Genomic DNA, 13,644 nt, shown 5'->3' on the forward strand with positions numbered 1-13,644 from the left:
GGGCGATGCTCTGCCCCTCCGGGGCGTCGCCCTGCAGCGACCAGAGCCACTCCAGCGCCTGGGGCAGAGGCCAAGGACCCATCCCCAGCGCCCATCCTTGCTCCAATGGAGCCTGGCTGCAGGAGGGGAAGAGAGAGACAGAGAGGAAGGAGAGGGGGAGGGGCGGAGAAGCAGATGGGCACCTCTCCTGTGTGCCCTGGCTGGGAATCGAACCCCGGGACTTCTGCACACCAGGCCGACGCTCTACCACTGAGCCAACCGGCCAGGGCTAATTTTTTTATTTACTGAATTAAGAGAAAGAGAGAGAGAGAGAGAGAGAGTAAAGGAGAGAGGGAGAGAAGGAGAAACATCTATATGTTGTTCCACTTATTCATGCATTCATTGGTTGATTCTTGTATGTGCCCTGACCGGGGATCGAACCTAAAACCTTGGTGTATGGAGATGGTGCTCTAACCAACTGAGCTACCCACCGAGGGCCTATATTGTCTTTTTTAAATGTTTATTTTAATCTATTTTAATTCTTCAATTACAGTTGACATTCAATATTATATTAGTTTCAGGTGTACACATAGTAATTACACAGATCCCCCCCCATAAGTCTAATACCCACCTGGCACCATACATAGTTATTACAATGTTATTGATTATATTCCTTATGCTGTACTTTATATTCCATGACGAGTCTGTAACTCCTATTTGTACTTCTTGATCCCTTCACCTTTTTCACCCGGCCCCCAAACTCCTCCCACCTGGCAGCCATCAGTCTGTTCTCTGTATCTGTGAGTCGGTTTGTTTTGTTCTAGATTCCACATCTACGTGAAATCGTGCGGTATTTGTCTTGCTCTGTCTGACTGATTTCACTTGGCATAATACCCTCTAGGTCCATCCATGCTGTTACACCACATACATCGTCTTATTCAATGCTCCCCTAGTGAAGGAGCCCTCATCCTCCACAGATACATGAGGACACAGGCTCAGGGAGCTTACAAATTTAAACAACTTGTTCAAGGTCATGCAGCTAGTTAGTGCTGTTTTGAAGCCAGGTCTGCGCTTGAGGCGACGCAGTCTGGGGCCTCAGCGGTGGAGCCCTTTTCTGTCTCCGTCTCTGGGGCTGGGGAGAGGTCCCTGGCTGCAGCGAGCTGTCCCTCTGGGAAGACTGCTCCCGTCCTGCACCTGAGCACACGCGGGCAGCTGCACCCTTCCCAGCTTCTGCCCTGGGCCACCGGCGGCTCACAGACCTCCTCCCACTTGCATGTGGCCTTGAGTAGGGACAGGGTGAGTGGGAGCCTTAGCTAAAGGGGGGGGGGCCTCCCCCTCAGCAGCTTGGCCACAGCTGGGCCTCTGCTCACGGGCAGACCCTGAGAGATGGCAAAGGTCAGTCACATGTGGACTGGGCTCCTTTTATAGCCCTACCAGCCCAACTGGTTCTGTCTTCTGCCATCTGACCTGCTGGTTGCGACCCTTCATCATGGAGAAGATCCTCGTCCTTCTGCTCGTCACCCTCGCAGTGACCTATGCGGTCCCTGACCCCCGGGGAATTGTTGTCAACCTGGTAAGAGGCTCTTCAGGGGAGGAGTCATCTGGGCCCCTCAGTGGGGATTTTGTAAGCTTGGGCCTTGACCTGTGATGTCCCCACCAGGGGCTGCCAGAGGGCTGGGAGGTGGGGCATCTCTTCCTTTACTGCTGTGCCCTGTCCCATGCCCCAGGGGCCCCAGACAAGGCTGGTCAGCCTGGCACATGCTCAGAGCAGTGGTTCAGCCCAGCTAAGTGAGCTTTAAAGGATCCAGATCCAGAGGCACCCACGGTAGAAACCCTGGCTCAGAGGCAAGGGGTTTAACAACCTCCCTCAGTGAGCCCGGCTTTGACTTACAGCGCGCATTTCCTGAGTGCCAGACGCAGGTCTAAACACCTCCCGTGCACCGCTCGTTGGACCCTCACACTAACCACCTGAGACGAGTCCTAGTACATGATCAACCTTGTTTGATACACATGGCGATCCGGACATAGGGGAAGGTTAGGCCACCTGCCTGAGGTCACACAGCTGGAAAGCGTTGAGCAGGGATAGAGCCCAGGACCCGGGCTCCAGAGCCACCTGTCCTCGCGGCCCCACACTGCCTCTCCACCCAGGGTGGCGCAGGGCCAAGCACCTGGTCCAGAGAGTCTTCCATGCGTGCCGCGCACGGGCTTGGTGGTTGAGGTTAGGGTCCCCCTGAGGTTACATACAAAAGTCCGTGCAGGGAGAGAGGGGTTTTCCAACGGGATGGTCCTTGATTAATTATCACAGGCTCCTTCCTCAAAGGGGTGTGGGACTCCCAACAGGTTCCCAGACCGTGTTTTGGGGCCACGTGTGCACCTTCCATGAGAACACTGAGGCAGAGCGTGGGGCGGTGACTTCCCCCAAGGTCACTCAGGGAGTTGGCCAGTGCTAGAACCGGGCGTCCTGCCCCCCGCCCAGGGCTGCTTCTCCCGAAGCGGAGGGGGTGGGGGGCGCAGCGGAGGGGCTATCACCGGGACCCGGGGGAGGGGTCCTGGCTGACGGCTGCCACCACCCCCCCTCGCCTCCTGCAGGAAGAGGGCGAGCTCTGCATGAACAGCGCCCAGTGCAAGAGCAAATGCTGCCACCGGACAAGCGGGCTGAGCCTGGCCCGCTGCGCGCCCAAGGCCAGCGAGAACAGCGAGTGCTCTGCCAAGGTGGGTGCCGGCGGACTAGGTGTCGGGGTGGGGGTGGGGGTGGGGGTGGGGGTGGGGGTGGCGGTGGGGTGGGGGCGGGGGCAGCCCAGGGGCAGCCCAGCGGCGGAGGGCTCGTGCCTTGGGGATGGGATCCCGGGAGAGGCGCCCAGAGGAAGGTCAGTAGGCTTCAAAGCGCTTTTCCATCCCATGGTCTCTCACAACTGACCAGTGAGAGGGGCCGGGAGGCAGGGATTTGAGATCCCCATTTCATGGGTGGGTAAATAGAGGCAGGGCCGGCCCGGGGCGCCCCCCGTGGAGGCAGTCCGGGGAAGCACCATCTGAGAAGCCCGACTGCCTGCCGGGACGTGGGGTCAGGCCCGGGGCGCCCCCCGTGGAGGCAGTCCGGGGAAGCACCGGCTGAAAAGCCCGACTGCCTGCCGGGACGTGGGGTCAGGCCCGGGGCGCCCCCCGTGGAGGCAGTCCGGGGAAGCACCATCTGAGAAGCCCGACTGCCTGCCGGGCCGTGGGGTCAGGCCCGGGGCACCCCCCGTGGAGGCAGTCCGGGGAAGCACCATCTAAGAAGCCCGACTGCCTGCCGGGACGTGGGGTCAGGCCCGGGGCGCCCCCCGTGGAGGCAGTCCGGGGAAGCACCATCTGAGAAGCCCGACTGCCCGCCGGGACGTGGGGTCAGGCCCGGGGCACGCGCGGCCTGCGCCTCCCCTGATTCCCTGTCTCCGCAGACGCTCTACGGGGTTTACTACAAGTGTCCCTGTGAGCGGGGCCTGAAATGCGAGGCCGACAAGTCCATCGTGGGCTCCATCGTCAACACCAACTTCGGCTTCTGCCGGGACCCTTCGCGCACCGCGGAGTGAAACCCACCACCCACCCAGCCGCGGGCCTAGCCCCGCGGGCAGACGGACGCTCTCCCTTTACCCCCTCGCCCTGGCTGGCCATCCCCCTGACCAGCGTCTCCATTTTCTGATTGGGTTCTTGGCAATTAAAGCCCCTCCTGCAAACCTTCTCCCGGCCCCTGGCTGTGATTGCTGAGTTGGGGTCTTCCTCGGTGTTCCTTCCGTCACGGCTCTGCCCCATCAAGGCAGCCATCAGCCAGGTCGGAGGAAGGAAGGGTGGCTCGGACGCCAGGCTGCGGGAAACAAGGTTGGAAGGCAGAGACGCCCTCCGGTTCTGGGGAGCAGTCACACCTCCGTGTGTGCCCTGCGTGCCCTTCAAGTTCTCAGACAGACAAGCACCCGCGCGCACACACACCTCTGGTGGGGAACCACAGTGACCCATGGTCTTTGTCCTGCACCAGCGCGTATCTGTCCCCTGTGCCGGGCTCACACCTCTCTTCTGGGCCCAGCTCCCAGATGTGACAGCCACCGGACACAACCTGAGTCGGAAGGGTCCGTTAACATTGTGAAGACTATTGATATTGGGCTCACTGTGCTCACGAATCAGATCCTCTCAATGTCCCTGGGAGAATTTACTGTCTTCACTTTAGAGATCAAAGAGACTAAGGTTCAGAGAGGTTAAGTACCTTGCTCAATGTCACAGAATTAGAACAAGTTGGCACTAAACCCATCTAACTCACCCCCCCCCACACACACACACACAAACACACACCAATGATTCCCTGTTCTTTCCCGATTATCCATACCAAGACAATGGGGTGGAGTTGCAAGAAATTTAGTTTTGGCTTAATACAAAAATTTTATACACCCCAGAGCCATGCAACCTGGGGTCCCCCTCTCTGAGATGTGTGGGTAGGGGTTCACTGACCCCTTCGTGGGGACGCCGGGGAGCAGATACACACAAAAACAATGGGAGAAGGGACTGCGTGAAATCGAGGTGTTCTCCCAGACCCGGAAATCTATAGTTCTGGGATCAGTGAATCCTCTGAGTAACCATTAGGCTTATGAATCAGGACAAATTCAGCTCTAACAAAAAACTCAAGTAATGATGGGTTAAATAAACAAATAAGGGCATATATTTCTCATGAATCAAGAAGTCATTTGTAGCCTGATCAGGCAGTGGTGCGGTGGGATAGAGCGTTGGTCTGGGACTCTGAAGACCCAGGTTCAAAACCCCAAGGTCACTAGCTTGAGCATGGGATTATAGACATGACCCCAAGGTAGCTGGCTTGAGCCCAAGGTTGTTGGCTTGAGCAAGGGGTCACTGGCTTGTCTGGAGTCCCCTGGTCAAGGCACATATGAGAAAGCAATCAATGAACAACTAAAGTGCCACAACTATGAGTTGATGCTTTTCATTTCTCTCCCTTCCTGTCTGTCTGTCTATCTCTCGCTAAAAAAAAATAAAATAAGTTACTTGTTTGGGGTTTGGCAGATCTGCTCTTCGCCTGACCTTTGCACAGTTGATAAATGTCTTCATAGCTGCTCCTAATGTCGTTACGTCCCACTGTATGCTAAGTTAGGAAGCGTGGAGTAGAGGGTGGGTGATAGAGGGGGTGAGGACAGTGTTTCCCTAGCAGACCTTCTTGGCTTACCCCAAAGCCTCCAGGCAGACTTCTCTGTATCTCCATGTCTACAACTAGGTCACCTGACCACCACTGGCTGCAAGAGAGGCTGGAAAAACCAGTATTGGGTACAGGGAATGGGATTGCCATCACTAGCTTAGACTGTGGCCCCTCTCCAGGGGCTGGGCACATACCACCCAAACAATACTGGGGTTCAGTTAGCAAGAAGGGAGGGGCAAGGGCTGGTAACAGTGTCTGCCGCCCCTGAGTTAGTGCTCAACGGGAGTGGCTTTTAACACCTTAACCTAGCTAAGGGTCTCAGGCCCCGAGGCAAGGGCCGGCATACTCCTGGGTGCCCAGATTGAGCCCTGGGGGTGTCTGCACTCACTCACTTCTTCACACAGTTACTGAGTGACCACAGTGCCCAGCACTGTGTTACAGACTGTGGGGGACACGAGGAAAAGATCCCTAGTTTGCAGGAGTGAGTAGAAAGTTGGGTTCTTCAAAAGCAAGTGACCCTAGCCTGACCTGTGGTGGCGCAGTGGATAAAGCGTCGACCTGGAAATGCTGAGGTCGCCGGTTCGAAACCCTGGGCTTGCCTGGTCAAGGCACATATGGGAGTTGATGCTTCCAGCTCCTCCCCCCTTCTCTCTCTCTGTCTCTCCTCTCTCTCTGTCTCTCCCTCTTCTGTCTAAAATGAATAAATAAAAAATAAAGAAAAAATTATAATTAAAAAAAAAAAGCAAGTGACCCAGAACCCTGTTCTCTTGTATTAAATCTTTTCTACCCCAAATACTCGGAGTGATTCTTGTTTGTCTGCACTGAACCTGGCTGATACAAGACTGCTGGACAAAGGGGAGCCTCGGGTTGTTGTTGCTCTTGTCAAAAGCTCCTTTCTTTCACGAAGCCTTGAGTCCGGAGGAGTCACCTATTTCTAATTCATATAACAATGTCCTAACGGCTGTAGCCTTGCCATTAATTACCGCTTTCCTCCTTCATAGCCTACTCCCAGGAACTCCCCATATTGCTGCCACGTTTTTCTAGAACTGCTAGATACTCAGTGATAGGAGCAAGGGTGTTTGCAGCCTCGAGTCCATGAACTCCTCATGCTACACCTGGATACTGACACTGTCTGATACGGTAACTATCAGCCAGCCAGATGTTGGTCACTTGACATGTGGCTCATCTGAATCTAGAGAAGTACAACATGAAAACTGGATTTTGAAGCCCTACTTCAAAAAATAAAAAGTAAAATATCTCAGATAATTTTTGCATGTTGAAATGATAACAGGTTTTTGTTTGTTTGTTTTAGAGAGAGACAGGAAGGGAGGGATGAGAAGCATCAGCTCACAATTGTGTCACTTTAGTTGTTCATTGATTGCTTCTCATATGTGCTTTGATCGGGGGGCTAATGCCAAGCCAGTGACCCCTTGCTCAAGCCAGTGACCTTGAGTTCAAGCCAGAGACCATGGGATTATAATAATCCCACGCTCAAGCCGGCAACCTTGGGGTTTTGAACCTGGGACCTGAGTGTCCCAGTTTGCCACCACTGGTCAGGCAAAATGACAACAGTTTTGATTGGGTTATAAATAAAATATATTATCAGAATTGATCCCACCTGTTTCCTTTTACTTTTGGTGTGACCGTTAGAAAAGTTTAAATGACATGTGTGGCTCACATTTGTTTCCGTGGACAGTGCTGCCATCGACCCTCAATCTCTGCGGCCTTCCAGCAGTAGAGAGTTGACTCACTATAGCAGAAGATAGTCTCACACTTCCAAGTACCTTCTCCCCACACTTTCTCTAGATTCTGGCAGCACAGTCCTCTGCCAGTGACCACAGAGGCAGCTGAACACCCATGACTTGTGAAGGGGTCCAGAACACGCCACTGTGGCATAAAATTATTTTGAAGGCATTTGAGATTAGGTTTTTTTCTGAACCACCTTATTATCTACCTAAGACCAGAGAAGATTCTTTCTTTCTTTCTTTCTTTCTTTCTTTCTTTCTTTCTTTCTTTCTTTCTTTCTTTCTTTCTTTCTTTCTTTCTTTCTTTCTTTCTTTCTTTTTAAGTGAGAGGATGGGGTATAGAGAGATAGACTCCTGCATGCAGCCTGACCAGGATCCATGTCTGGGGCTGCTGCTTAAATCAATCAAGCTATTTTTAGTGCCTGAGGAGGATGCTTGAACCAATTGAGCCACTGGCTGCAGGAAGGGAAGAAGGAGAGAAGGGGGAGAAGAAGGGGAAGAGAAGCTGATGGTTCGCTTCTCTAATGTGCTCTGACCAGGAATCAAATCTGGGACTTGCATATGCTGAGCGGACACTCTAATTACTGAGCCATTCGGCCAGGGCCTCAGTTCTCTTACGTAGAACTTCTGGGTCTCACCACCACCTTTTCTACCCTTCATGGTGAGTCTGAAAGACTCTGTGTTCATCATCCTCTGCATCCTTTTAGATGGCTTTCCTTGCTACAAAGTGACTTTTTAAAAAAGCATTGCCTAGCCTGACCTGTGGTGGCGCAGTGGATAAAGCGTTGACCTGGAAATGCTGAGGTCGCCGGTTCGAAACCCTGGGCTTGCCTGGTCAAGGCACATATGGGAGTTGATGCTTCCAGCTCCTCCCGCCTTCTCTTTCTCTCTCTCTCGCCTCTCTAAAAATGAATAAATAAAAAAAAAGCAGTGCCTATACTTGTATATAAGGATTTCTGATACCAAGAATTAACCAATCAGATGCAACCTTCTTATGTGACATGATCAATAAGATGCAACTCTATTATTATGACATATATTTATGGTTCAATACAGGACCTTCACACTGGACAGCTATTGTTGTGTTGGCTGTTGTCATTATTTTTATTTGACAATCTAAGGGAAAAGAGGTGAGTGCCCTGACTAAATAGTCAGGTATCGCACATTATAAAAATTCTTGCAGCTCACAAGTTGAAAATCACTGCTGTAAGTCAATCCTCACCTTGCTTTCTCCCAACTTCATGGAGTCTTCCTTTGTTTTCTCCTTAATTCAGCAAATTGTCATTCTAGGGAGCATTTGAGATCTTGCTTCCTGACAATTGTCCTCAGTTTGGTGGCTTAAATAAATTCTTATAAAAATCCTCTACAGCTTTAGATGTTTCTTGTGTTGACAGTGCCCAGCCCCTCTGTTTCCTGACCTGTAGAATAGACTGGTCACAGTACCTACTCCTCATAGGGTTTTTGTAGAACTAAATGAGATCATGTGTGTAAGACCCCTGGTATCTGTTAAGTACTCAATAAACATTCAATGCTTTATATACATGTTTGTTTTGTACACTTTCATATTTCTGAACTTTAAGATTGGAAACCAAGAGCTCAGGTATAAACTGAGCTTACTACGGAGTGGGCTGAAGCAGAAAGGGAGAAGGATTGGGAAGGGGAGCTCAAGTCGCCTCTGAAGGACTTTTATTCAATAAAGAAAGAGGCCCTGAGAAGGAATATACCTGCCAAGAAGGATTCCTTGTAGTTAGTTGGGCATAAATTCATCATCAGACTCCAACAACCATTGCTAACAAGGGCTTCTCACCACTCTGCATTTCAGGGGAAAATCACAGACTAAACTGGTGGCTTTCTGCATTGTGTTCCGGCAGGCTGAGATAAGCCTTATAAAAGAGGTCCTGGAATTGTCTTCCAACCAATGGGCTGAGACCTGTCACATCCAATATCCTCATTTGCATTTTTACTGACCAATCAGAGCATCTCTGTGATGGTCAATCAGAATGCATGATTCTGACCAATCAGGACAGTGCTATTTGGACCAATAACACTGTGCAAATTTGGATTCCTCATTTGCATAGAACCCAGTCTCCAATTAGGGACCAGAGTGGGAACTTTATAAAAGCAGGTCTCCCCTTTGTCTCAGCAAAGGGCACTTTCCGATTCCTCTGGAAGCTATATCTTCCGGGTTTACAAACTTCATCTGAATGAAGTTTCTGCTTTCACCGCACCCCAAACAGGGAACTCCTGCTGGCACTAGCTTGGTGGCTGCAAACTTTTATCGATAATCCCAAATCCAAGAGAACCCCTTCCTGTTTCCTCCCTCATCTCCTCACCACCTCTTCACTACCCACACCCAACCCAGTCCAGCCCACCCGTCCCCCAGCTCAAAGGCCGCAAATATTGAAAGCTCTTTATTTCAATGATGGTGGCTTATCCTCCCTCCCTGCTCCTCCTGGGTTGGGGGAGGCTTTGGGGCCTGGGGCAGGAACACCCAGTTCTGAGTAGATGGGGATGGGGAGTGGGTGGGCGAGGAGGGGCAGAGGGCAAGGAAGCGGGTGTTTCAGAAAACACTTTTCGTAGCTGGCTTCTTTTTATCAATCTTCTTACAATGGCCGTAGATAATTTTAAACGATTTCTGATTCTTCGGAAAGACACAAGTCAGGTTGGACTGGCAGGGACACTCGTTATACAGCCCGGTGAACATCTGGGAAAGGCAGGACTTTGACCGTGACTTTGGCTGCTGCTCTGCCCTCAGCCCTGAGGGGCAGCCCCCACTTCTACCCCTGCCCAGCTCTGCGGCCTGTTTGCATGCACGCAACAGAGGAACATGGGCATAAAAGACCCCCTCACCCAGTTGCTCGCAGTCTGTGCCTCTGGTTGCCTCTTTCATGCTGACCTCTAGGATTGCTCAGTGCCCTCGTATCTGCTCTCCTAAACCCTTTCTTGGGTAAATCAACTTCCCTCTTCTGCACACCCAGCTCAGAGGCTGCGTCAGCCCACCTCCAGCCAGGCACAGCTGGGGCCACAGCAGAACTCCTGGGGCTGTGGTGGGTGGAGTGGGAATCTGAGACAGGAGAACCCTGGTTAGGGCTAGACCTCCGGTCTGCGCCCATTTACAGTGATACTTTCAGGGTTTGCAGAGATAGCCTTGGAGCACAGGAACCCCTGTGAGGAAGGGAAGCATTGCCACGCCCCACGCCCGGACCCAGGCTGCTAAACGCTTGGTGTGAGGATCCCCCAGGCCATAGGCGGCTTGGAGATGCATTCCCAGCAGAGAATTCCCAGCTTTGGGTCTTTTCTGCCTCCCTACCTGGCTTCCCCCTCCCCCACGTGCGTCCTCCCTCCAACCGCCAGCAATCCCCCCCACCGGGTCCCTGCCCCGGGGCCTGTGCCCAAACCCACCTGTGTGTGACACAAGCTGCCCTCAGACCCCTTTGCCGCACAGTGCGACTCGCAGTCTGGGGGCACCCGGCGGCAGCACCCGCTCTTGCACTTCTTGCTCTGGAAGCAGAGCTCCAGGTTGTCCTGTGGGGAGATGACCTGGCTGGCTCTTCCGCGGACCCCCTTCCCTTCCCGCCAGCCCGCCCACCCGCGGGGGGTGGAGGGCTTTCGTCCAGCTGGCTCCCCCCCATATTGTGCCCTCATCACTGCCACCAGGCTGGGCCACCTCTAGTTGGGGACTGGGGAACAACAGGGACCAGAGAAAGAGCTTGCCGACTTGTTCTGGAGGAGCTCAACAGTTTCTTAAAGGTCAGCCCGTAGTGTCCCCTGAACAGACTTCTCCTCCGGCAGGCATGCAGGGAAATGCAGACCCTCCCGTCTTCGCTTGTGCAGTTCTTTTTGCAAAGCCCTACCTACCTTTTCACCTGAGCTGGAGAGTCACCCACCCCTCAGCCCCCAGACACACGCACGCACGCACGCGCAGACACCCATATCAGTGACCCCCCATGCTGGGGCTTACCACTCTGTATTATTACCTATCACTGCTATTCATTGCCTCTCTGTGGACAACTGCAACAGTCGTTCAACCAGCAGATGCTGAACATCTACTGCGTCCAGACACTGTTCCCAGGCACCAGGGATGCAGCCGGGACAAAACAAACAACAGCAGGGCCTGCCCTCCTGGAGCTGACACGTCCCAGAGCAGCGGTCCAATAGGACTTTCGGCAACGATGAAGATGTGCTTCTTCTGCATGGTCCAACTCAGCAGCCACCAGCCACGCATGGCTGCTGAGCGGTTTTTTTTTGTTTGTTTGTTTGGGGTTTTTTTTGCATTTTTCTGAAGCTGGAAACGGGGAGGCAGTCAGACAGACTCCCGCATGAGCCCGACCGGGATCCACCTGGCATGCCCACCAGGGGGCGATGCTCTGCCCCTCTGGGGCGTTGCTCTGTTGCAACCAGAGCCAGTCTAGCGCCTGAGGCAGAGGCCACAAAGCCATCCCCAGCGCCCGGGCCATCTTTGCTCCAATGGAGCCTTGGCTGCGGGAGGGGAAGAGAGAGACAGAGAGGAAGGAGAGGGGGAGGGGTGGAGAAGCAGATGGGCGCTTCTCCTGTGTGCCCTGGCCGGGAATCAAACCCGGGACCTCCAGACGACAGGTCGACGCTCTACCACTGAGCCAACTGGCCAGGGCCTGCTGAGCGTTTAAAATGTGGCTAGTGCGACTAAGGAACTGAATTTTAACTTTGGTTTAATTTTCACTAGTATTCATTTAAGAAACTGTGTGACCAGTGACTACACTATTGGACAAGTGCAGCTGAGGGAGAGAAGCCAGATCTCAGGTTCGTAGTGAAACAGATGGGGTCACAGACAAAACCTTGAGCAAAAAAAGTCAAACTAAAAAAACAACAACAAAGAAACATACTGTGTGATTGCATTCTATGAAGTTCAAAAACAAGCAACATGGCCCTGGTCAGTTGGCTCAGTGGATGGAGCATCACCCAGCTTGCAGATGTTCCAGGTTCGATCCCCAATCAGGGCACACGAGAGAAGCGACCATCTGCTTCTCTTTCCCTCCTGTTCCCTCTCCTCTCTCTCTCTCTCTCTCTCTCTCTTCCTGCAGCCAGTGGCTTGACTGGTTCAAGCATTGGCCCCAGACAGTGACTGCTAGATGGATTCCATGCAGGAGTCTGTCTCTATATCTGCTCCCTCCACCCCCACTTAAAAACAAAACAAGAGGCCCTGGCCGGTTGGCTCAGCGATAGAGCGTCGGCCTGGCGTGCGGGGGACCCGGGTTCGATTCCCGGCCAGGGCACATAGGAGAAGCGCCCATTTGCTTCTCCACCCCCACCCCCTCCTTCCTCGCTGTCTCTTTCTTCCCCTCCCACAGCCAAGACTCCATTGGAGCAAAGATGGCCCGGGCGCTGGGGATGGCTCCTTGGCCTCTGCCCCAGGCGCTAGAGTGGCTCTGGTCGGGGCAGAGCGTCGCCCCTGGTGGGCGTGCCAGGTGGATCCGGTCAGGCGCATGCGGGAGTCTGTCTGACTGTCTCTCCCCGTTTCCAGCTTCAGAAAAATGCCAAAAAAAAAACACAAAACAAAACAAACAAACAAAAAAAAAACAAAACAAGAGAAAACCAGGCAACGCTAATCTACAACAACAGCAGTCAGGAGAGTGTCCCCTTTGGGACTGGCTGTTGACTGGCAGCAATCCTGAGGAAACCTTCTTGGGGGGGAGGGGCTGGAAATGCTCTGTCAGTTGACGTGGGTGGTGGCTGTGAAGGTGTTTGCACGGGTATAAAATCCATTGGTCTTAATAATCAAGTAAATCAAGACTTGGATATCATCCGTATGTCATTTTTACCTAACACATATATGTTAGGTATTATTGATGAACAATTATGGTTTATGTTAAAGGTGTATAATTCTATCTATTGTGCCTGGCTGAGCGCTATAAAGAAAATAAAGCTGGGAAGCAGGGCTGGATTGCGGTAGCCTCCTTTTGCTCCCCCTGATTTTACTCTTTCAGCAGCCACCCCAGTCCCCCCCCCCCCGGCACCCCTGACACCCTCGCCTTCCCCACCCCCTCCTCCAACCTTCTCTGGCCATCAGTTCTTCCCAGAACAGCTAGGGAAATTTTTTTTAAAGGTACATCCCATCACACCATTTCTGTATTTCAGAACCTTCAAGGACTTCCTGGAGCATTTATAGAAATTCTTTATGGGACCTTCCGGTCTATTCATTCCGCGGCTGACTGCCTACCACTAGGTTGCCAGCTGCCCGCTCCTCCCCACACACGCCCTGCAGCCGCTGCCACGGGGACTCAGAGTGCTCCCAATCCGCCGGCCGGGCCATGGGCCCTGCTGGCTCCCCTGCGAGAACACCCTGCCCCGTGAGCTCTGCCTGGCTGCCTCCCCGCTTCCCTCTCCTGGCCTCAGGCTGAGGCCTTCTGGAACACCCAGCTAGAGCAGTCCCCTGTTTCACGTTTATGATTCTCTGAAAGTACTTCATTTCTTTTATTTAAAAAAATAAACATGTGTCTCCCCTGCTAGAGCCTCCGGGATGTTGTTCGTGGTGGTATTTCTTAGGCCCTAGGATTCAAGTCCTCACACACAGCGGGTGCTGATTGCAGGACATCCGGATAAATTAAAAGAAGATAATGTCATACTCTGTCCTTTTTATAACTCTGATCTCCTCTCCTGGTATTTCCACCTTCTCTCACTCCTGCGTTAGTCTTGGAACCTGCCGGTCAAGGTCCCATCTCTCGACCTTTGTCCTGGGATGCTCTGGCCCTCCATAGCAGCCTGTCCAAGTAGCTGTGT

At 52.9% G+C, this 13,644-nt stretch overlaps 2 protein-coding genes across 2 annotated transcripts; one reads left to right on the forward strand and one right to left on the reverse strand.

Annotated features, from left to right (window-relative positions):
* The first annotated feature begins 1,402 nt into the window (after positions 1-1,402).
* CLPS (colipase) lies at positions 1,403-3,691 on the forward strand. Its single transcript, XM_066359558.1, has 3 exons — positions 1,403-1,552; positions 2,569-2,691; positions 3,411-3,691. Exons 1-3 carry the CDS (start codon positions 1,469-1,471, stop codon positions 3,540-3,542), a joined length of 339 nt encoding a protein of 112 aa, XP_066215655.1. The 5' UTR covers positions 1,403-1,468; the 3' UTR covers positions 3,543-3,691.
* Positions 3,692-9,448: 5,757 nt separating this feature from the next.
* Positions 9,449-13,177, reverse strand: CLPSL1 (colipase like 1). Its single transcript, XM_066360311.1, has 3 exons — positions 13,085-13,177; positions 10,291-10,413; positions 9,449-9,592 (listed from the first exon to the last, which is right to left on the reverse strand). The coding sequence occupies exons 1-3, from the start codon at positions 13,175-13,177 to the stop codon at positions 9,449-9,451; spliced, it is 360 nt and encodes a 119-aa protein (XP_066216408.1).
* Positions 13,178-13,644: the final 467 nt, after the last annotated feature.

The sequence above is a fragment of the Saccopteryx leptura genome, chromosome 1 (assembly GCF_036850995.1).
Source record: "Saccopteryx leptura isolate mSacLep1 chromosome 1, mSacLep1_pri_phased_curated, whole genome shotgun sequence".
Taxonomy (NCBI): Eukaryota; Metazoa; Chordata; class Mammalia; order Chiroptera; family Emballonuridae; genus Saccopteryx; species Saccopteryx leptura.